General features: G+C 35.9%; 1 protein-coding gene across 1 annotated transcript; it reads left to right on the forward strand.

The window, feature by feature from the left end:
- The first annotated feature begins 2382 nt into the window (after positions 1–2382).
- Positions 2383–20638, forward strand: LOC149223382 (E3 ubiquitin ligase complex SCF subunit scon-3-like). Its single transcript, XM_089387895.1, has 3 exons — positions 2383–2422; positions 20132–20451; positions 20573–20638. The coding sequence occupies exons 1-3, from the start codon at positions 2383–2385 to the stop codon at positions 20636–20638; spliced, it is 426 nt and encodes a 141-aa protein (XP_089244021.1).
- Positions 20639–25503: the final 4865 nt, after the last annotated feature.

Raw genomic sequence — 25503 nt, forward strand, 5'->3', positions numbered from 1 at the left:
CACATTGACTCTTGGTCTTTTCATCAAACACCTGAATTTTAGATTGATCAAAGCTCTGTTTAATTTCCTGCATCTCTTTTTGAGCTTTTTGTTTTCCTTTTGCCACAGGCCCATATGAAGCATGGTGTTATCTTGGACCATCTTGTCGACATTGCTCTGTACCTTCAGTTTTTCATTTTCTTGTTGGATGTGGCGATTTAGTACCTCCAGCTCAAATATTTCCTGCTTCAGTGATTGAACTTGCTGCTCCAAAGGTTGAACAGTACTGGGACCAGCATCTGCTTGTTCCAACATCTCCAGGTAATTATAAACTTTCTGCTGATCCGGATCAACCTCAGGTGACTTCTTAGGACTAGGCTCATACTGAAATTCAGATCCATGTTCATGTTCAGGTTCATGCTCAAAAGGACTTTCCTCACGTGGAGGACTGGTCTCAACATACTCAGCGTGTGGAGGGCTTTTCTCAAAGTCAGGACTTGTAGCAACCTTTTCAGGTGTGCTCAAGTCAATGATGAGTGACTTTTTACCCTTTGTGGCCCCCACTTTTCTTTGTAATCTGCTGCTTCTTCTCACGGTGCTGATGTTCTGTTTTTCTTTTTGTGCCTTTTGCTTTTGTTTTTCCATCTTCTTAGAAAGGGCAGTTTCATGGAGTTTGGCCATTCTTTGTGCTAAGGGCTAAGTATCTTCTTCACTAGAGTTCTCAGGAGTAGCGTAAGTTTCTTGGGCTACAGCTTTGCCTTTATCTTTCTTTTGTTTCTTCCTACTCTCTTTTCTCTTTTGAGAAACTTCTTGGGCAAGTTCTGAAAGGGTTTCTGTGATGATTCTTTGAGCTGTTTGATCAATGTCCACAGCAGGCTCAGGATCAATTTCATGTTCAGAATGATGTACATCAGTTTCTTCTTCAATCTGTTCTTGGACAATTACCTCTTGGACAACAGTTTCAGGGGTAGCCTCTTTTCTTTTTCTTCTACTCTTTCTAGGCACAGAGGTTTCTCCTGCTTCTTCAAAATGGTTTCTCACAAGAAATCTCTCCCAGGTATCTCTTTTTGCTTTCAACTGTTCCTCAAATAGCATCTTAACAAGACCATGATGATACAGATGTGATTCAATGTTTCTTGGGTTCCTTTGGACAATTGAACACATTTTTCTAAGACTTGAGAGTAGAAAATATGGAAGGTTAATATCATCTCCTAAGAAATGCATCATGACTTTGGCATGGTAAACATATAAAACTCCAAACCTTCCCTCACAAGTAAAGAATTTTTGCACTAATAAAAGTAAAGTTGTCCATTCTTCCTTGACATAAGTAACAGGAATCCCTTTTGTAAAAATGCTGGTATCCATACCTGGATTCTTTAAGATTTGCTTCCACTGTTGGTCTTGTACTGATCTATTTTTAAACCATCTTTCTCCAGTTTGTGGGAGTGAAGTGGCCTGTGCTATACTGCTCTCAGTGACTGTAAACTTCAGGTCCCCTATCTCCACTTGATTGTTTTTGTCTCTGAAGGAACGTGCAAAGGCCTTCGTAACCTCTTTGTGGTAACCTCTGAATTTCTGGATGCATTGGAGCCAGTTTTATTTCTGCAAAGCTTCTTTAACTTGAGGATATCCCTCCAAAAATTTTGAACCCTCTGGTTCTACTCTTAAGAGTTTACCCATTGGCTCTACGGCTCTGTTCTAAGACTTTTGGAAAAAAGGTTTCACGGCTTCAACAGTGGCCCTAACACAGTAAATTTACGGCTCTACTGTAACAGCCGTAACATACGTTCACTGATACCCAGAATTAGCAGAGAGGAAGAAGTAAAACAGAGCATGGCTGAGGTAGCAGCGTAGTGAGCACAGCGGAATAAGGGAACTGTGGAAATGAAACAGCGTGAATGGAATGATACGAGAGTATGAGGGTTATGAAATGATGGGTAGAAACGGTTAGGTCCTTAGGTTTCGGTCATGGGTTTACACTTGGCTGCGGGAATTATGACGTAGAGAGACGTAGTACAGTAGTCTACGTCACTTAGGTACGAAAATCTTAATGGAAGAGCAGCCGCAATTGAGTTTCAAAATCGTGAGGATTATGACCGATAAGTGTGGGGGATACGTGGATTTTTGGTCGCATGATGGGAAAGACTGGTAATCATTACATTAAATGGCAAGAAACATAACCCCGGAAACTTTGCAAAATGAGATAACCGTAAGTTTAAGATTTAGATCATACCTCAGATCCGCGCTTGGATTGCCTTTGATCAATTTCCACTAACCCTTCATTGTTTTATTGCTGTTGCATGACTCTTCTCCACTTATTGTTGATGACTTCTGAACTGTAAATTTCTTTTCAAACAGACTGTGTTTTTTTTATGCAGGTGTAGAGAGCTGCGGAATCGTTAGATGGCTGCAGAATTGCCAAATAGCTGCAGAAACTGCAATGGTACCCTCCGGCTGCACAAAACAACTTCAGTTATCTAAAAAAATGACTTTATTGATGGAATGAAATGTAATGAATGGATGGATGGATGGAAAGGAATGAGGTGGAGTGAGAGTGATTAAATGAATGAGATGGTGAATGAAGTGGATGGAATGGCGAAATGAGATGGAAGAGAGAGAGATTTTTTTTTTGGAAAACATGAGGTGTCAGGTGACCCTGATTTTCACCTCAGGTTTTCTGCATAAGACTGCCAATCAGAGATTGGTTTTCAGGCTTATACATTTATTTTTATTTTTTTTCTTTTTTTTTTTCAAAAACCAAAGATTAGGCTGATGGAGGAGAAGAATTCTTCTCCACCAACCTGATTGCAGAATCTTCTTTAAACAACTTGACAAACTCTTCTTTTGAGAATGGCTTTTGGTAGATTTTCAAGCGATGGCCATTCACAATAAGAGGAGTATGAAATTCATCAATAGTTTTCACTCGAACTGCTCCATTGCTAAAGACTTCATCAATCTCATATGGCCCAAGCCAATGAGTTTGAAACTTTCCTTTGAAGTCTTTGAACTTTGAATCAAACAATAGAGCCCAATCTCCTTTCTGAAACTTTCTTTCTTTGATATGACGATCATGCCATTTAGATCTTTGGTGCTGAACTAGATCGGTCCTTAGAATTGCATCTTGTCTTATTTCATCTAGCTCATTTAGCTGGTCCATTCTGTGTCTTTGAGCTTCTGAGAGGCTCATTCCCAATTGGACTGCCATCTTGAAGGTCTTGATTTGGAACTCAATGGGGAGCAGGACTTCCTTCCCATAAACAAGTTCATAGGGAGAATGTCCTGTTGTGTTCTTCCATGTAGTCCTATAGGCCCATAAGGCTTCAGGGAGCCTTTCCGCCCAATCTCTTCTATGAAGATGAACAGTCTTGGTGATAATGCCTTCAAGAACTTTATTGGTAGATTCCACTTGGCCATTGGATTGTGGATGGTAGGGAGTGGATGTTCTGTGCTTGATCTTATATTCCTCCATCAGCTTCTCCATCAATTTAGATGTAAATTGGCTGCCCTGATCTGTTACAATTTCCCTTGGGACACCAAAACGAGTGAAAATATCCTCAAAAAGAAATTGAACAACTGAATTTTCAGTGGCAGAAGGCAATGCTTTTGCTTCTACCCACTTAGTAACATAATCAGTACAAACCAGTATATACTTCTTTTGCTTTGATGGTGGATTAATTGGTCCAACGAAATCTAGAGCCCATTTCTCAAAGGGTTCGATGCATACCTGAGGCTGTAGAGGCATTTCATTTGAAGGAGTTGGTTTCCCAACTCTTTGGCAGCTGTCACACCTTCTAACATACTGCTTTGCATCTTTAAAGAGAGAAGGCCAATAATATCCTAGAGAAAGGATTTTATAGGCTGTCCTCTTGTCAGCAAAGTGCCCGCCGCATGGTTCATCATGACATGCCTTAAGGATGTCAGGCATTTCATCTTCCCGAACACACCTTTTGATTATACAATCTGGCCCTGTTTTGAACAATTCATTAGAAATCCAAGAATAATGTGCAATCTCTTGAATGATTTTCCTTTTCTCATTAGGAAATAAGTGTAGAGGAAGCTTCCCTGTAACAAGATAATTAGCCATATCTGCATACCAAGGAGTCTTGGTAGTCACTGCAAACAAGTATTCATCTGGAAACTTATCTTCAACTGGAGAATCTTCATTAGTGTTTTGGATTCTAGACAAGAAATCAGCTACTGTGTTTTGTTTTCCAGGTCTATCTAACACAGTAATGTTGAATTCTTGTAAAAGTAAAAGCCATCTTGTAACTCTACCATTAGTGACAGGTTTGTTCATCAAATATCTTATGGCAGAGTGATCAGTATGGACAAAGGTTTCATAGCCGGTTATGTAGTGTCTAAACTTGTTGATTGCATGTACCACAGCTAAGAACTCTTTTTCTGTAACAGTATAATTTAACTCAGTGGGAGTCAAATTCTTACTTGTGTAATAAATGGCATAAGGGATCAAATCCTTTTGTCCCAAAACAGCTCCTAGAGCTGTATCTGAAGCATCAGTAGAAATGTGGAAAGGGAGTTTCCAATTTGGCCCCCTTAAGATGGGTGCTTCAGATATTCTAGTCTTTAAAGCTTCAAAGGCAGATTGACACTCAGGATCCCATTTGAACTCACAGTCCTTGGTAAGCAATTTGAAAAGAGGGGATGCTATCTTAGTGAAGTTTTCAATAAATCTTCTGTAATACCCAGTAAACCCAAGAAAACTCCTAACATCCTTCTGGCAATTCGGAATAGGTAACTTAGAGATGACTTCAACTTTGGATCTATCAACCTTAATCCCATCTCCTGAAATATGATGTCCTAAAACAATCCCTTCAGTAAACATCATAAAACACTTTTCATGACTTAAAGAAAGATTTGTTTCCTTACATCTTACCAGTACTTTTTCCAAATTTTCCAAAGCTTCTTCAAATGTATTACCATAAACTGTGAAATCGTCCATGTATACCTCTACACAATCATGAATCAGATCTGAAAAGATTCCTAGTACAGCCCTTTGAAATGTAGCGGGTGCATTGCACAATCCAAAAGGGAGTACTCGGTAGGCAAAAGTTCCCCAAGGACAAGTAAATGTGGTTTTGTCTTGATCTTCAGGTGCTACCTGAATTTGATTATACCCACTAAAACCATCCAAGAATGAGAAATACTTTTTACCTGCTAAAGTGTCTAGTACCTGATCAATAAAAGGTAGAGGGAAATGATCCTTTAAGGTTGCCTTGTTCAATTCTCGATAATCAATGCAAACTCTCCATTTACCATTATTTTTGGGCACTATAACCAAGGGAGAAACCCATTGGCTATCTGAAATGGGGTAAATGAAGTTTACCTTGAGCAATTTCTGGAGTTCTTCTTTCACGATTTCCCTAAGGTTTGGATTCATCCTTCTTTGTGGTTGCCTAATAGGTCTGCTATTTTCTTCAATATAGATGTGATGAATACAAGTCTTAGGATCGATTCCTTTCATGTCAGTGTATTCCCATGCAAAGGCAGTGGAATGTTTTTGCAACAGTTTGGTTAATTCTTCTTGTTGTGGTCTTCCCAAGTTTTTGTTAATGTTCAATGTTTTTCCTGGAAGGATTTCAACTGTAGAACTACCAAACTCTTCCATTGAGAAGAGAGACATCTATCTAGAGGAGAGATATTCAATGTCTGCATCTAACTGAAACTGTGTAGAGTCATATTCTAAAGGTATTTCAAAATTTTCTAATGTATTTAGAATTTGACTGTCTTCACTGATTTCAGAGATGGTTAAAACAGGTTGAATAGTATCCTCATCATCAACCCACTCATCTTCTCCTATTTCTGTTATTGCCTTTGCTGGAGGATACAAGTTGAATTTCTTGGTGGAATTACCATCTGATATACACATGTCCCCAGACCTACAACTTATGAAAGCATCAGCTGTGGCCAGCCAAGGTCTTCCTAAAATAAGAGGATGTCCTCCTAGATTATTCTTGGGAGTTAAAATCATAAAATCAACTGGATATTCCCAAGAATCTAGGGAGACTGGAATGTCTTCCAATACACCATCAGGTTTAATGATTGATCTATCTGCAAGTTGCAGTAAAGTAGGTGTAAAGAGAAGGTTAGGAAGCTTTAACTGATCCATGGTCTGTCTACTCATGATGTTGATAGCGGCTCCTAAGTCAATCAAAGTATTTGGGATTTCAACCCCATTAATATGAGTTTTGACAATAGGGCTACCAGGATCCACATATTTTTGCATGGTAATCTTACCCATCATTATGTCTGCAATTTTTCCAACTAGATGTATCCTTTTTGTATCTCTGGTTCTCTTTCCTGTTTTCTTCAAACTCAACTCCTTTATTGTCTTCGCTAGAATGGGAATTTCTTTAATGGCTTGTAACAAGGGGATCTTGATACAGACATTCTTCAATTCATCTAGGAAACTATAGTCAGGCACCCATATCTGCTTTTCCACCCCTTTGTCAATTTGCAATCTTTCAGGAAAAGGAGGTGTAGCTACAGGTGTAGGTTGCTCAACTATGGGAGTTGTAGAGGTTGATTCTTTTTCTTTTTCTTTTTGGATATTTTGGTTTTGAAGTGATACTTCAGAACCTTTATTGACTTTGAGAGATTCTTCCTCAGAAATGCTTGGTTGTTGAACACTTGTAGAAGGTTGATCTAAGATTCTACCTGATCTGAGTTGTACTTCATTGAGAGGAACAACCATATAGGTAGGGAATGGTTGACCTTCCATCATGTAAGCATTTTGAGGGTTCCTATTATTTGGATTTGGTAATGGCTGAGAGGGAAGTTGATTTGATTTCTGCTGGGATTGAAGCGATAGTTGAGAATTTTGATTTTGTGGAGGAGGTTGTTGTTGTTGAGGTTATGGCAATGATAGTTGTTGACTTTGATTTGGAAGTTGTGGGGCTTGTTGATTCTGAAATGATGGAGGATATTGATAGAATTGAGCAAATCTCCCATAAGGATTTTGCATGCTTTGCATCCATGCTTGAAAAGCATTTTGAGGTTGAGGCCAAGGTTGTTGCCAAGGATTCCAATTTGGTTGGGATTGAGAATTCATAGAGTTGTTAAACCTTTGATTCTGTTGTCCTTGCCAAGGTCTCCTTGCAATAAAACAGAGAGATTCAAGTGTATCTGGATCCTCTTGAAAGACTGCTTTGAGGCCAGGAATTGAAGGACAATCCTTGGTCTCATGAGTTTCTGAGCAAATTACACATGTTTCTACAACGTGTGCATCTAAGGGACATTCCCTTAAAGCATGTTTCTTTCTACACTTCGGGCAAAAGATAGCCAAAGCCTCAGCTTCTGCTTTTTGTTTATTGTGAATCTTAAGGGTATCAAGTTGTTCACTAAGACTCCCTAAGATGTCAGTTTTAAATTCATCAAACATACTGCCGATTTCAGCCCTACTTACTGATCCTGTTGCAGATTTATTTGCCCTAAGGAGAGAAGGATCTCTAGGCCCTTTTTGAGTTTTTGATTTGCCCCTTGAGAGATGGATACAGAGTTCTGCTATATCATTGAGTGAAAGTTGAGAAATATCCCCTTTCCCCATCATGTTTAAGATATCTATCTATTCATCCCTAATGGCTTTTAATAAGAGGGCTTTTAAGGTCTCTTCATCCAAGGTACTCATTTTTTCTCTTTTCAAGTTATATTGAAATCTTTCAAGTAAATCTTCTAAGCTCTCATCTTCTTTTTGTATCATTTTAAAAACCTCGTCCTTGTGATTAGTAGGCATACAATAGTCCAAATACCTATCCAAAAATGTCTGTTTCATTTCATCCCAAGTCCTAATGGATTGAGTGAGTAACCCCATGAACCATTTCAAGGCTTGATCCTTCAGTGTTGAAGGGAACAATTTGAGTTTCTGGGAGTCATCCAGGTAGTCATAAGTTCGACACACCACTTCAAACTCAAATAAGAATGTTTCAGGGTCCTCAGTCCTTAACCCATGGAAGTTAGGGAGGACAGATGGTGATATGTTTTTCATGGTGGCTCGGGAATCCTCATTAACAATGGGAAACCCAAATGAATTATCCCCATCTCTATTTCCTCCTCCAAGGGGACCTCTTCCTCCATTATTGTTATTGTTGTTTCCTCCTCCTCCTCTACCTCTAACTCTACCCCTACGACCTCCTTCTTCCTCTGCCATGATGATTCTCCTAGGGATTTCAAAATCTTCTGGTTCCTCTACAAAAGGTGAATGAGAAGAGATTTCTCCTTCTTCTTCAGATGATTCCACTTCCTCAATTACAATTGGTCTTTCTGTAGGAGAAAGAGAAGAGTCTCTTCCTGGTTCAAATTCAATAGAAGGTGTAGGAGAGTCAACTCTTGGCTCTTGAATTCCAGGAATTCTAGGACTAGGAGTTTCGGTTGGAGATAAGGGGGGTGTCTCTTGTCTATCCCTTAAAGCAGATGGACTTGTAAAAATTGAACTTCGAGCTGTAGCTAAAAACCTTCCTCTAGAATCTCTAGCTCTATGCATGTCATTTTTTATTATTTTTTCTTCAAGTCAAGTTAATAGTTCTTTTTCTGATCTTCCAGTTCACTCTAGGTGCAAGAAGAGAGCATACTCAAGAAACTACCAAATCAATAACTTTCTCTTTTCTGATCCTCCAGATCACCTTGCAGTGCAAGAGGAGAGCATACTTTGATAGGTTATCAACTTCTTTCCTTGAAATTTTTATGTTTTTTTTTTTCTAAGAATATGGCTACTTAATTTCACTTCCCCGGCAACGACGCCAAAATGTTTAGTCAATTTAGTGTTCCTAAATTGATGTCATTAATTTTCAACCCGGGGCTCGTAAGCTGATGAAGTGAAGGTGTACTATATGTACTTAAGCAACCTCTTAGAGCTTTTTGTCGTTTGGGGTGTTGTTTGTGGTTAATTTATCTTCCTAAGATGGAGTGGTGATTTATAAACAGATGAGTGATAGTGTGTGTAAGGTGAGTTCTAGATGAGTGAGAGTGTGTGATTAGTGGTTTCTAACTGCTTGCTAAAAAGGAAAAGCTTGAAAGAAGTAAATAACTTGAAATGACTTGAAAGCAAAGAACCACTTTCTAATGGCATTAGACACCATTCATGCTGCTGCAAATAAAAGGTAAGAAAATCACTTTAAAAACCAATGATAATGTTTATCTCTTCCTAACTCCCTGCTTCTAACACATAGTACTGTGTAAAACACGATTAGGAAGTAGCTAAAGATGAGTTAGAAAAGTGATCAAAAATGAGAAAAATCTACTTTAAAGACTAGTTATAATGTTTTGCTCTTTCTAACTCTCTGCTTCTAACACATAGTACTGTGTAAAGCACGATTAGAAAGTAGTTAAGGATTAGTCTAAAAAGCACTCAAAGCCAGCTGTAAGTTATTAGTATTCTGATCTCTAAAAGATAAACAATTTGTGATAAAGAGATCATTCATATGTTAGCAGACAACTTTGAGAAAGTAAACTAAAAAAATCAGCTATGAAAATAAAGTAAAGGCAGCAACTTTGAATCTGTCAACTGAAACTACCACTAGATATAAAGCAAATACACAAACACAAAAACAATCCCGGGTTAAAAACCTGCAAAAGAACAATATTGATCAGTCAAAATGAAGGCTGCAAATGAAATAACAATGAAAGTGAATTAAACTGTACATGTTCCAAGAAAAGGAAATGCTGAATGGAAAATAAAGAAATAGCAAGAATATAAACATGAAATACTATACAAGGGTAGTCATGAACAGGGGCCCTCCATTCATAATACCCAACGAAGACTCAAGGAATTGAAAACTTCAGAACAACGCTGCTTCTATTACTCCATGTGCAGAAAATTACAGTCAAGAGTGCTAGAACAACACTATTAAAACAGAGTCTTGGAATGCACTAAAATGATAATGAGTTCATAAAACACAGCAACTAAAAAGTAACATTAAGCGTATGCAAACGCTAGTTTTTATAGGCATCTGAAAGATGGCCTAATGCGTACAGCTAAAACTTGAAAAATAAACTAACTGTCATGCGTAATTAAGGTTCAATAACACGTCATAAGCCTCGTGGATGAGCTGGAGGTTCTGGTCGTTATGGGCATTGAATCCAGAGTTGGATTATGTCCCCCACAACCTGCGTAACACGGACAAATCACCGTTTGAACTGACGTGACCCAACAGCTTACGTATCACCGTTAAGCTGCCTTTGTTGACCGTAACTTGACCCTCGTTGACCGGAGGTACAGATGATGTGGCTGGCTGAACCAATAGCACAGGAACCTCGAGCACCTTGATTCCTAAGTGCCCATGTGGCTCGTTTGGCAAAATGACACATGGAACCTTGAGATTAACAAAAAGGTTGCGGAATCATCAGATGGCTGCGGAATCATCAGATGGCTGCAGAATCATCAGATGGCTGCAGAATCATCAGATGGCTGCAGAATCATCAAAATCTAAACAAAACAGTCACACATTAGCAAAATTCTTTAATCATGCTTAAAGTCATCTAATGTAATGATCTGGGTTGGTTTGCAAGGAAAATGAGGCAAAAGAGAGAGATGAATGAGGGAAAACTGTAGGAAATGATGGATAATCAAGTGCAAAGTAGAGGCTCTACACCCTTTCAGCATCAATATTGATACCTCTCTTTTCTATGATGTGCCCTAGTAGGATCCCTTCGAGCACACCAAATATTATCTTCGTGGGAATCAAAGAGATTCCATACTTTCGGCATTACTTGAATATTTTCTTTAAATGACATACATGATCCGACCTTTTCTTATAAAATACATTCACATCATCTAAGTAGACAACAATTCTGTAGCCTATAAGGCCACGAAAGGCGATGTACATGATTCTTTGAAAAGTTTGACTAACATTGATTAGTCCAAATGACAATCTTTTGAATTCTAATATTCCTCATTTAGTTCAGAACATAGTCTTCAACCTGTTTGGCTCCACTACAAACACTTCATTATAGCTATAAAATTCATCTAGTAGAGAAAACATTCTAGACCAAAATACTATATGCATTATCTACTCCATGGATGGCACTGGAAATTTCTCTTTATTAGAAGTCTGGTTAAGATTTCATAAATCAACAATGGCATATTTCACTAGACTTGTTTCTTACTGGGACCAGGTTGGACACCCATGTGGAATGTCTGACATTGAATATTATCTAAGCATCCAACAACTTTCTCAATTCCTTTTTATTGGGGGGCTCCAATGTCGGATGAAATTTTCGTAGCTTCTGCTCGAATGGTTTCACCACCTATTTTGTAGTAATCACATGTTATGTGTATCGTAATCCTTTAAATCATCGTATGTCCAAGTGAACACATCCCGATTCTTCCTAAAGTGATAAATAAATTATTTCTGCTCCTATGGGGAATAAGAGGTAGCGAGATTGACATACTTTGGATCTTGTTGGGTTCCCAAATTGACTTGTTCAAATGCAAGCTTTGAACTCTAAGTTTTTGTGTTTGTCATCCCTCTAAACTGATTATGCATGTTATATAATTTCGACAGGGACACTACACATTTTAGCATAGTGTTTCCTTTCGTTGCTTGAGATGCTTCTTGCATAATTTTCTAATTCTCATCCTCCTCTAGAGTGTTGTCTTTAAATACATTAGCGTTCACCATAAAGTGTATTATCTATTGGCCTTCATTGAAAATGCATAAATTAGTAACATTGTGGCACAAAGATGGTTTATATAAAATTTCAATAGAAAAGCCATTTTTCAGTGGAAACATCCTAGCAACAACATTTGCTAATATTTCTATTGTTTCATTTCTAACTCTTGGAATAGAAATAATATTGAATTCTTTAAGATGATTTATAAAATTCCATACCTCCCATTGGTGGTTTTCTAGATCACATGAAACACATTGTATAGTATCTCGTACTTAACGAGTGACTGCCTCTGAGTCTATACATTTCTTAAATCCTAGCACAAGTAATACATGAAAGTACATTTTTATCGTTATGCATGTTTATAAGGATGCAAATAGCTCCAAAGTTGTCTTGTGTCTTAGAACCGTCAAAAGAAAAAGTCCAAAATTTACAACCTACTAAACTATTTCTTGTACAATTACTGCTATTATTACTAGTTATACTATGTACATCTATATTAGATAAGTCATTTGCACTAGCTCGAGGGAAGGGAAGGAGCTCCAACAGTGTATCTCGTGGCATAGAGGAAGGTTTTGCAAAATAGCACGAAAGCTTAACTTCCAAAAAAAATTACTGAAAATTAGATCTATGAAAGCGATCGACTCATTTTTCCTTCAAAGGGTGTAATAGTGTGTTCCATGTAAGGTTTTGATTCTATCAGTATTTGATTGTTCTTTACCCTATATGGATGCCACAAATTTGACCAGCGGGTTGAAAAATACCCTTATAATTGGCTTGACCTGTCTTGACTAAGGAGTATACCATATGCTTATGGTATTTCCAAAATTACGATATGTATACATTGATTAACTAGATTGTATTTAGATAATCTAATAACCACATTTCTAATTCTAATAATAGCCTAAACCAGATATCTATCTAGCTAAATAATTTGTGGCTCCATTTTTCCCGTTTGACATTTATTTTCTTTTCAACAGATAGTGGCATTAAATTTACAAATGCATCAAAATCAACTAAACAATTGTGAACATCGTAAATGAAAATTTTGAAATTCAAAAGAAATAGACGGCAGAGATTATTACCTTCTAATGTGAAAGCATGAACAACTAACTCCAAGGGACCAAAACTCTCACTAAAGACCTTTTGGGAAGAACAAGCAGTTCCCACTAGCTCGCTATCCTTGTAATCTCAAAGTTTAAAATACTTGCGCGGTATTTCCTCATAACCTCCACTATCTTATAGTCTATCTCAACAAGGATTGCAGTAGTGTATGGGGGAGTGGCTTTGTATGATACTTCCAAAGTTGTAATGTTCCTTTTGTTATTAGAATTGTTCTTTAGTGGGGAAGCATCTCCAAACCTGTTCTAAGATTGGTTGATGGGTGGAGTAAGTTTTCTGAACATATATTATTTCAATTTTTGCCTCATCAACTATTGTTTATGAACGGGCCCTTGACTTCTCAACTTATATCGGTTATTTTTCTTATGAGTCAAGGCCTCATTCAATGGTGGTTCTTTGGTGTTTTCCTTCTTGGAATTGAACACACAACTGAGAGTATTTACTTCATGTCTGACACTTTTAGTTTCCTCATGCATAATCTATTCTTTCTTTTCTTCCATTTTCTCAATCAGCTCATCTGAAAGTACTAAGTCAATAATGTGCATAGCTAGAGCATTCATGTTGTGACTCCACTATGAACATGTATTTTATGAATGATATTCTTGATGATGAGAACAATATTGGTCCACGCCCATTCTCTTGACATTCAACACGACATTCGAGCTCTATGAAAACTTAGGTGGTTGACTAATGTTGTTTTTGTTGTTATTTAACTTCCTCAAGAAGTTGAACTTTAGGGTCTTGCTACTAATAGTGGCCTCAATTTTCCACTGTTTCATTTCTTCCAATCCATTATACATATTCTTTATAGTGTGAGTAAAGCTTTCCAAGTCAATAGCTTATTTATCCTTAGCCTTGTTTGACGATACCTGAGACCTTTTTCTATCTACTTCGAGTCTTTCAATGATTCCTAGTCAAAAATGAATCTAATTGCATGCAAGTCCTTCTCAACAACAACGACCTCTTTGAAATTCCAAACCAAAGTCTCTTTCATGGCACTCTTTACAAACAATGATAGGATTGTTGGCAAGGAATAAGTATAGTAATAAATCATGATGGAGACATGAGTTGCCATATTCTTAGGAAATTGGTTCAATGCCCAATTGCACCTCTGATTAAAATATTTGACTTATTCTCTTTTCCCCATCTTCAAATTCCCTAAATATTTTAATAACATGGCTGGGGTTTCTTCATCAGCGAATTTTTTTGGGAACAAATTTTAAAACCCCCTCCAATTCTTAATTGAATTTGCAGGAAGACTATGATACCATGTAGTTGCTCTACCATATAATGTACAAGGAAATAGTTCTCATGAAACGTGCTCATAATGTACCTCGAGCGTCTACAGGTGTAGATAAAAATTATCCAAATTGTCTTTTGCTTTGATCACCTTGTCACGGTCATATTTTGTTAACAAATTTTCTAGGTGTCTTTGCATCTTACATAAAATACTTGGAAGGGCCAGTGGGCATTGAGTCGTCCAATCAATACCTTAGTCAACCATGTATTCATATTTATACTCCTCCTCTTCCTCATAGTCTAAGTAATATTCTTCCTGACTACGTAACTTGTGGAAATTATTGTCTGATAGCACAACATTATCTGTGTTATCCCCATTGATAGATGGATATTTCTCTATTTTTTATGTGTTGTTTGTAGATTCCACCAACTCTTTAATGGTAGTGAAAACCAAATCTTCCACTATAGAAACTACTATCCTAGTAGGGGTTGTTTATTTCTTACTTGGAAAATAAGGAAGATTATGCGCTCTAGGAATTAATCCAATAGCATTCGTAATGTGATGGGTTATAGGAGGAATAGCTTGTATGTGCTCTTACAAAATTTTACAACATTGTTTAGGGTTAGACTGAGAAGATCCATCAAATTGAAGAATATGTCTTGAAGAGGTGTTGGGATTGTTGATGCCTTGTCTAGAGGTAGTATAATGTGGGTGGGTGGATTTATCTTTGATAAAAGTCCAGCTTCCCTCCTTCTAGCACCAAAGATGTTGATAGTTGTGGATCTGCCAGCATTAAAAGGGCTCTCCCATATATGTAGTCCAAATTAGACCTCACACTCTTTGGGATAGGAGCCCCATATCGAATACAACCCAACTGACATCCACTTAAATATATGCCTTGGCTTTAACTATTAGTAAGAGAGAGAATCAAAAATGTTCCTTCAGAACGAAAGCTAGTGTGCCTCATGAATATTCAGTTGTAGGTGCATCATGGTTCTTCTATTACAGAGAAGGAAGAGATGAGCCTCTACGAGAGAGATAATTGTACTTCCCTAATAAATACACACATAAAGAAGTCTGTTATGTCTAATATCCAATAGAATAATCCTTAGAGTTGTGACAATGATTACAACCATTACAACACACTCTCAACAAGATAAGCACTAAAATAACTAAAATAGTTAAAATAACTTAATATTGGTGAAGGAAAGCATGAACCATAGGCACTCACGAAATTGTCTTACAAACATTTGTAATTCACATATCAAAGCATGTTGGCCATTATTCTTAAAATATTAAGTAAATGTCTCAAGATGCATGAACACAACGAACATCACTTGCTCCAATAATGGAGTGTTGGAGTCACTACTTTCTACCAAAAAGTACTAACTTATCTCTCTTATGCCTCATGGAAGAAGCTAAGGCTAAAAGTACATTACATGAGAAATGACGACCTATTTATAACTTGAGAAGTGACCTTTCATATCCTCATGACTCTTGGCCTCGTAACTTCTAGTGACCTTTGAAATTCTACAAGCTTTGAAGTTCCAAATGAATTTTTGAATTACATGTGACTTTTAGTATTACATGTCCTTTTGAATTTCGTGACTCTTGAGTTCACTTATGACTCCAAATATTTTACTCATTTGTCTTATATAATGATAATAATGATACGTTTTTTCTTCCAAACCATCATATGATGAACTTTACACATCACTATACTAGATTACTTGGACTGACAATGACTCATGAAATGGAATTACTTTTATAGTGACATGACTACCACTATGTTTGTCCTTTGCCATCATATGCTCCTAGCGCTTCCAACCTCTGAAAAATCTTCAATCTTGAAGTCTTCATGGCGCTTTCATCATCAAGTTCCAGGCATGATTTTCGTTCTTCTTGTGATTCCTTTGTTCATCCTCTTTACCTGATCTTCCTTACATGCGCTTTCCATGAGGTCCCTAGAATACTTGTTTCTACAATCACTGAAGTGGAGAAGCTATTAGTTTTAAAAAAATATCCTACTCTACTATGTTTTATGCATATTTTCTTGTTTGTGCACTTAAAATTGTCAATGGAGCTTTGGGGCACGATGTTGCGCTCTGAAGAGCTCCAAGAGAGAGGAGGAGGAGTTTCGATGCTTTGACATTCACCCATGCACCCTAAGGAAGAAAACAATTAGGGCAAGGCACATGTTGCACGTTTCAAGGACAAAGGGGAAATCTTCAGGCTTCCCAAGTGTGTTATGCACCCAAGGGAGAGAGGGAAGGTGCAGGGCACACTCCCGAAGGTTGGAGGTTGAGTCTTTGTGCCTTTGGGATAGGTTCATTCTCCTAATAGGCCTCAGGAAGGGGGCAAGGCGCACTATCGAAGGCTAAAGGTTGAGGCTTTGTCTTCAAGGTGTGGTAGTGCACTCAAGTCAATTCAGAAGGGTGCATGGGGAATTGGAGAAGACTGAAGAGCTGAGCTTTGGGTATTTAGGATTTTCCAATGTGCTCAAAGAGGGTACATTTTTTTTATTTGAAGGAATGTGCTCAAGGAAGACTTAGTCACTTTTTGAGGGCATAGTTTGGAAGAGGGAAGGGGATTCATTATTTTGGAGTGCACCGAGCTCCGTGGGAGGACTTAGGGCACACTTTTGAACAACGATGGGTCACACATCAAATAGCCAAAGTGCGTTCAGGTGCTCTTGACCTTGACCGGGTCATTTTGCAATCAAATTTTTTCTAAGTTTACATTATCAGTCAAGGGGTGAGAAATATTAGTTCTGGACATAAAACCATGTGCGACACATACTAACTCATCAAGAAAACTTAGACATGTTTGATCAATAGGGAATATACATCAAAACACCACTTTATGCACATTCCCCAACTACAAATAGTGAAATCTGTGTGACTGTGACCCAAAAGTGTCATTTTACAACATGAAAGATGTTGTGACCATGAAATGCATGTAAGGATATTAGAATCAATGCAACGACACTTGATGACCAAGGCCACACTTGACATGGCAATGAGGTAGGCTCCAAAATTAGAATGTAGAGAAATTTTGGAGGGTGTCGCAGAAGTGACAAAGTACTATGTAAGGAAGTTTTGATTACTAGAAATAGTTAGTCATCCTTAACCATAATCGAAGGAGGAAAATTTGGGTTTAGGAATTAAAGGTACCTTCTAAGTTTCATGGACCATGAATGATGCCTTCGAATACCAAATATGCTTTCTCTATGGGATCTTTGGTTTTTGAGAGGGGATATAAGCTCCATTAGAAGGCATTTAAGGCTACGTATGGGTCATGGGGCCTTACCCATGATTAAGGGAGTGAATGCAATCCTTTATCCCTAGAGGAAACTTCTAGGCATCCTAGGTGAAGAATATCACCCATAATCATCACACAAGATAGTCCCAAGGATATTATTAATATCAGAGTGGCGATATAGTCACAATTAAGTATTTCTCAGCACTAGATATGGGTATTGGGACATTAACAATTGTTGGTGGAGGAATATTAGGAATTCTTCCATTAAGAAAGCTTCTTCAGCTCAAATTCATTGAACACCACCTTGAACCACAAATAAATGACTTTTCACCATTAAAGTTTTCAAGCACTAGGTTTACGTCGTGGGACGATGAGCATGTTTAAGAAGAATAAACTAGCCTTATTCCCAAAAGAATCTTATAAACATCGAGGATGAAGAGCACATGCTAACCCATGTCAAATTGTATTTCGAGGGGATTCTTGGCCTCTAAATGCAGATATTCTTGTGATTAGGATATTTTCAACAATAAATATGGGTGTAATTGCACTAAATGTCCTTTGGGTAACAAGCATAGGCCCTTTTCTCTTTTAGATTGGCTTTCAACCCAAAATCTAATCTTTGTTTCCAAAATAAGTCTATACAATTTGTCAAAAATGTAGCTAATCATAATAGTCCTATAATTAGAGGGAATGTCTTGATCTCCTCTCTTAAACTTATGCACAATAAGGATTTCCACCTAAGGCACAAATAAGTCTTTCTTCAATTCAAAATTAAAGAGTTTGTATATGTGGAGGATGAGGATATGTTCTCCCATTTTAAATTTTTTAGCTTGGCGGCCTTTAATGACGTTATCCTTCCGATTAGTGAGATGCTTAACCCCAAACTCAATGTCTTTCAAAAAAAATATAACATCCTATATACGGGCATTCAAAATGGTGTCCATAGGATTAGCAACATCATAAATATTTTTAAGGTAAATGTTGTAGTTTTCCAGGGGAATCAAATGTTTTTCTTTAGCATTATTATCTAAAATTTCCCGTTAGAGCTTTTTATGGTCAAGCATAGACATGTGTTGTAACTAGTATTGATTTCTACTTATATAGTATATTTTCTATGTTTTACTAAGATATTTTTTGTTAGGAGAATCCCTAATTGATTTCCTAGAAATGTTGAAATCATTATCATAGTTCCATTATTATTTTTATTTGACAATTTGGTAGAGGTAATTGTTCGATAGAGGAGTTTGGTAGAGAACCTGCTAATTGTAGTAAAATCCTTATAGAGGGTTTTAAAATTATCCTTGTAAGTTAAGAGGTGTAAATCCCTATATATGTCCTTTACTAAGAGATCCATTTTACTCTTGTCAAAAGCTAGTTGGCTTTGACTCTCATAAATATCATGCAAGCAATATTTTTACATGAAAACAATTTAGGGTTAGGGTTAAAGGTGTATGATGATAGGAAGGTTCATGGTCATTGAATAGGTATAAGATTACAATTTATATGGAAGAAAACATATGAAATATCACATAATCCAATATACTACTTCCAAACCCGAATATAAGTCCTCTAGTTGGAGTTTGGTCACTTGATTAACTCATTGCAAATTGTAATATCTTGAGAACTACAAAGTTTGACTAAGTGGCTATCAAATAATTATTAGTCACGTCTTCAATATTTTTTTAATTTACTAGTTAAATAAAGGTCTTCATGTGGCCAAACAGAACTAGGACTAGGTTTTAAATCTTTACTTACGGGAATACATTATTTAAAATATATTGCTTACAAGATAATATTACATTTCTTATTCCTTTTTTAGGGTGGTTCGCAACTGAGTGGCGGGGGCAATAAAATCTAGGTAGATTAACGTGAAGGTATATATCCGCTGGCCAAACTAGCAAGGTCTAACCCTAAGGGGGTTGGGGAGATTTTACCCTAAATAGGGTACTTATCAAAATGAACTAGACCAACTCAAGTATCCCTTAAAGCTTGCTTTCATTTCTTATGCTAATTGATTAATTCAAATATATATTTATATAATCATTGTTAATATGCTTTTAAAAAGACAAATAAACAAATAAATATATATACATAAATGATGTAGGACAGATTAAAAATATATAATGTAATGTATGATATTAATATTATAATTTAAGAAAAAAATTATATATATATATATATATATATATATATATATATATATATATATTATATGCAAATAATGCATCATAATAAAATCCGTCTAATAATTAAAAAAAACTATATAATAACGTCGGTGGGTGTATATATATATATATATATATGTATGTATGTATGTATGTTTATATATCATGGAGGTTTAGTTGGTTAACACAAAATCAAATTACTGTTTGTGTGTACGTGCTCTTATTGCCACGTTTTCTTTCGTGCTACTTTTTGGACTTTCCAATTTGCATGTACTTGCTCCGGGACTTTGTGTTTAGTGCGATTTTTTGGAATTTTCATTTCTGGAATCCAGCGAAAAAATTTGAGGTGAAATTTGTTTTATGTTAGTTAAATTCGTTTTTTGGGTCAAAAACTTCTACTGGACTTCTATTGTCCATTTGTTACCCATCAAGCTTGCGATTTCAATAAATTACTTTACCATTAAAAAATCATATTAAAAACAACTCATATTTAAAATCCAACAAAACAAATGATACTAAATACAACTCATATTTTCTATTACTACTATCCGTTAATCACCATTGTCTATAGCAAACAAGCGAGATAGAAGCTTTCACAAGGTTCTGTCCTGGTTCCACAAGGTTGGCTGGAGTTGTCGGATTTTTTAATCTGTTGTTATATATCAGTGAGAAATTTATCGTTGAATTTTATGAACTTCTATTTCTCTGTATGATAATTGATATCGTTATCGTAGCTGTGCAGCCGGTAGCATTCCAATGGAAAATTATAAGGACGATGTAAAAGTGACATTGAGAAGTGGCGATGGGCACATAATTTCGGTGGATAAAGAGGTGGCAATTGAATCGAAGGTGTTAAAAAATAGAATACAAAATGTAGGAGAAGACCAATTAGCTCATCAGGTGATGCCTGTTAGTACTGTATCAAAACAAACCCTAGAAAAAATGTTTGAATACATAGAGTACCATCTACGAAACTCTTCTCAACCTGCCAACGTTATGAGGACATGGGATCTGAATTTCATCACCAATGTCGATATTGAGATGTTATTGAATCTAATAAAGGTAAGTATTGCTTGTTTCTTCTTTGTTATCTCATTACCATTCAAACACAAATTGTTTGGTTGTTGATGTGTTTGTAAATTGCATTCTGACATGGAATGCAATATTTGTATTTCCATTGCAGGCAGCAGATTTTCTGGGTGTGGATAGTCTTCTGGATTTGGCAGCTGAAGAATTGACAAGGGATTAATCGTTCCAGCCCAAAGATTGTTAAAGAAAACCGCATCATTTCCTAAAACTTTAGGCATTAATTATTCATTCAGATGGGCAGTTATATGAGAATCAGTTATACATTGACATTCACAGATGGGCATTAACATGTAAATCGTTCGTTCTATCAGTGTGTGAATTTATCTATGGCTTGTGTGTCATTTAATTTATTGTTAGTAGAATTTATTGTTAGTATCTTTCTAATTTTTCCACGCAGGATAGTAGAATGAGTTCGTGCGCAGACCTAATTTTTTGAGGGATTTTAATTTGCAATATTTTGGTTTTTTTAATATTTGAGTGGTTTTTTTTGAAGGTTTTAAATTTAAAGCACATTTTAAATAATAAAAAATTATAAGTATTTTATATTTATTTATAATTAAAATGGTTTTGTAGCAGTGGATTATTGATCTGAACCATTGATCTCATTATTATAACAGAAAAGTTGTTTTAAAGCATTTCAGAAATCAATGTAAACAAAATTGAAGAAGGGAAAAAAAAAATTATGGTTCATATAAATGACAAGCTGTTATCATTAATGTTAATTGATCTCCTTATTATAAAAGAAAAGTTGTTTTAAAATGTTTCAGAGAAATCAGAAGAAAAAAAGAATTTATGGTTGATATAAATGACAAACTGTTATCACTAATGTTAATTGATGACTGATTGTAGAAGGATTGTCTTTGATGTCATCATTAATGTTAATTGATGACTGATTGTAGAAGGATTGCTAGATGATAGTTGAAGTCTTTAGTGGGGAACCATTAAAAACATAGTTTCTGACTAGTGGATGTACGACTAGTTGGGAACCGTTCGAACCGTATATCGCTGTGTGAAAACTCTAACTAGTTTTGGAATTATGAACTCTAACTAGTTTTGGAATTATGAAAGTGTGATGTTTTTAAATCGTCATTGACAGGTCCCATGAAAGATAACAATGAGGAAGTGAAAGTGACTTTAGATCATAGATATCTCAATGACTTCTAACAATGTGGGAAATCACATATTTGATTTACTTTTATTTGCTACGAACAAATTATTCTATAAATAGAATCTTCGAAAAAATGAAAAACTTAAAGATGTTACATACAAAGAATGTACGAAAAGGATATCCTCTTTAAGCAAAATGAATCAACTAAATACTAATTACCTGACTATATAATATAATTAAGATAAATGGAAAAGTATATACAACCGAGAATGGATCTTATTCGTCATCAAAACTGAATAAAGAGAAATGAATTTTTTAGATTGTAAATTTTTAAAATCAATTTTATTGCACATATTTTTGAATTAAAAATAATATTTTTTATAATTAATTAAATATGTATGTTTGGTTAGTTTTAGTTAAAAACATTATAAAAGGTTGTGATTCTTTATTAGCAATTGATAAAAATATTTGGTAAAATATTTTACATTTATATTCATTTATTAAATAAGATGATTATATATCGACTTTTAAAATTCTTAAAACTAAAAATAAATAATTCATATTTTAATTCAATGCTTTATTTTCATATCATTTTTAAGAAAAAATATAAACAAAAAGCTCTAATGTTGATGCTTAGTAGGAATAGTTTAGTCATAGTGGTAGTTATGTTTAGTGGTCATAATTAAGGGGGGGTATTGGAGATAATTACTCCCACCATGCATGGATGCGAGATGAGTTAAATATATTTTAGATTAGAAAATCTAAAAGCTAAGTTATACTTTGGATGATTCTATGTCTAACAAGTCTAATGTTTATATACACACTATTACTGAAGAATTTAATGGCATCTTGGGCGCATCTCACCATAGTTGTAAATAAGCTTATTGTGAATGAATAGAATATTGAGGAGTAACTTTGATTTATTGAAAATACCAAACTCACATTATGTGTATTTTATGAATTGTTTCTTTGCCTAGTCAACACCCCACACCCCTCCTAGCCCTCCTATAGTGATGAGGAATGGCTAATTCCCTAGCAATCCTACAAACCCAGAATAAAACCTTTATGTCTCGGGTAGTGTTGTTCCCACTAATTCTTGAACCATTCACCCTTCTCTCTAAAATATCACACAATAGTTTGAACTGGGATTCAAGGAGAAGGTCATGGAGGCTCTTCCAGAAAATAACGATAGAGCACCTCCACCCAAGGCTTTGAATCCCACCCACCAACCACCTTTGGTAACTTACATGCTCTCTAGATTGTGGCCAAGTCACATAATTAGAACTTCTTAGGATGACTCAAGACTCCGTAGACAACCATCCAAATAATCTAGATGTAGAAAATATTCAATATTGTAATGAACCACACCCCAACGGATTACAATAAGACATTTTTGAGCATAAAGGACGCTGATGTAGTTGGCTTAGGGGATGAGCTTCGTGAACTGACCCTTGGTTAACCCCCACAAAAATTAGGAGAATAAACAAGACTTAATATAAAAAATTATGAACTCATATTATTAGAGGAAACCGGTAGTGCTCAGAGGACATGGAAAGAGTAATCCAACAATGAAAGTGAATTTTATTACTGGAAAAGTTAGAAGAAAGCATGACAAGCCAATATACATCCACCAAACCTCACATTGCTAAACCATCTCCCAAACTCGAAGTAGTGAAGCAGAGCTAGTGTCTAAAACACAATTAGATTAAAAGTAATTTGTAGAGGTTAAATCCATATCATGTACTTATAATTATTGTCGGTTAAATTAAAATTATGGAAAAGTTAGTTGGTTATCATTATATGGATAAAAAAGAAAAATATTCACTAATATGGGTGTGGAAAATAAGGTTTAATTGTAACCTTTTGTCTTGATACTTTACGTTACTTTGAAAAATAAATAGAACTCAACATTAATATTATTTGTTATTATTCATTAATTTTCAACATTGTAAATATTGAAAAATTAATATTTTATTTATGATCATTTTTTTTAACTGTGTTCTTTCCTTGTATCTCCTCATTCAATGGCATGATGAATGACACTGTTTTGAATATACCAATTTTGACACTTTAGATTGTTCATGCTTTGTTTCAATGCTTAATGTTGATGATATTTAACCCAACTAGATCTCTTCAAACAATAAGTAGCTCCTCAAATTCCATGTGTCCATATAATTAACTCCTTTTTAAATAATAAGTACCTTCTCAAATTCCTTGTGTCCATATAATCACCTCCTTTTTAAATAATAAGTACCTTCTCAAATTCCTTGTGTCCATATAAGTACGTATTCTTCCTCTTAAAACAATAAATCCCGCATGAAATTCTTTATGCCCATATAAATCCAAACCTTTTTAAAGTTGTTAAAGTACACAGAAATACACGAGATATTCTTTTGTTCCTTCACGGTTGAGCTGTACAAGTGGATTATGAAATTAGTGGACGTCTGAGGAAGGTGGAGGCTTGACGGTCCAATTGTCTAGACCCCGGAGTTGGTGCGGAGAATAGAAGCCTTTGAGGATAAGATCACGCGCATTGTTGATCATTGGCTCAATTTTATGTTGGCATTATGATACAAGTGTTCTCCTTGAAGGCAACTCACTCAAATAATAGAGCACAGTGCAACAAGTCAATAGCAAAGAATTAATGATCAAATAATGAATAAATAGAGGTATACACAGGTTCACCTTGACAAAGGAGCATATACACATGAGTTAACAGACCAAAAGGAGCGTATAACGTACACACGCACTTTCACAAAAGGGAAAGCACATACATGTTGGAAAACTAAGTTTTTGGTCTGTGGTATTTGGTCCATGGTATTTTGATCCATGGTATTGGTCCAAGGTATCTGGTCCGAGGTATTGACCATAGGTATTTGGTCCAAGGTATTGGTCCTAAGAGGTTTCAGTCCATGGTATTGAGAAAGGCCTAAAACTTTAAAAGGAGGAGAATATCATTAGGCCAAGGCACTCAAGCATTGAATATTTGATGAAGAGTGAGATCTAGTATGCAAGCTATTGCGTTATGATGCATTACTGGATCTGAACCAAGGGGGAACCTTAGTAGTTGATGGAGGATAATATCTAATGATGGATCGGGATCTTAAGGCGTAAAGTGAACTATCATTATGTGTTTCTGCTCATGAATATTCTATATCTGAATATTGACACATATATTATTCTGTAAATGATATGATTTGGGTATAATTAAAGTTTGTTATAGTTGCAGAATTATGAATTAATATTTACAGATGTATGCACTAGTTGACATTGAGGAAAGCACGTATACACGTAGGTTCGGCACAAGAAAGTAGCATATACCTTATAATCTATGTTTTAGTTGCTTTTGTTTGTTGTTACAGTATTCTGGGTTCTAACTTGGGCTCTGGTTACTGTATTCTAGTGACAACATTATGAAATATTAGATTAATGGGTTGTCAAAGTGATTGATTGACTTGGTTGTGGTTGGTTCAATAGGATATTGGTTGATGCAGATATATTTTATGATTGAATGATGTTGTTGATGGATCTAATCTGAAAACTTATGAAACGTGGTCACTGGAAGAAAGGAGAAGGTTGTAGCCTTCTATAGCTTGGCACCTATGTACTAGTAAACATATTAGCTAGTACAAGAGGCTGGGGGTTGTAGCTCCCTTCTAGTAGAAGCTGGAGAACAAGAGAAGGTTGTAGCCTTCTACAGGTAGAAGCGTGCATACTGGTATAAGGTTGCGCCAGTGCAAAAATTTTAAATAGAACATTCTTATTATTAAAAGAAGATAGAGACGATTGCAAGAAATGGTTTTCACCCACATTGGGTGTAGAATTTTCTCTACAAATCAGCTAGCTCACTGATATCATGTAGAAATTTCACCTGCAGATCCAACTGATATATGAAATGTACTAAAGCATAATACTAG

Source organism: Pinus tabuliformis, chromosome Q, assembly GCF_031772625.1.
Source record: "Pinus tabuliformis cultivar Carrire ecotype Pingquan chromosome Q, CPIR1, whole genome shotgun sequence".
NCBI lineage: Eukaryota > Viridiplantae > Streptophyta > Pinopsida > Pinales > Pinaceae > Pinus > Pinus tabuliformis.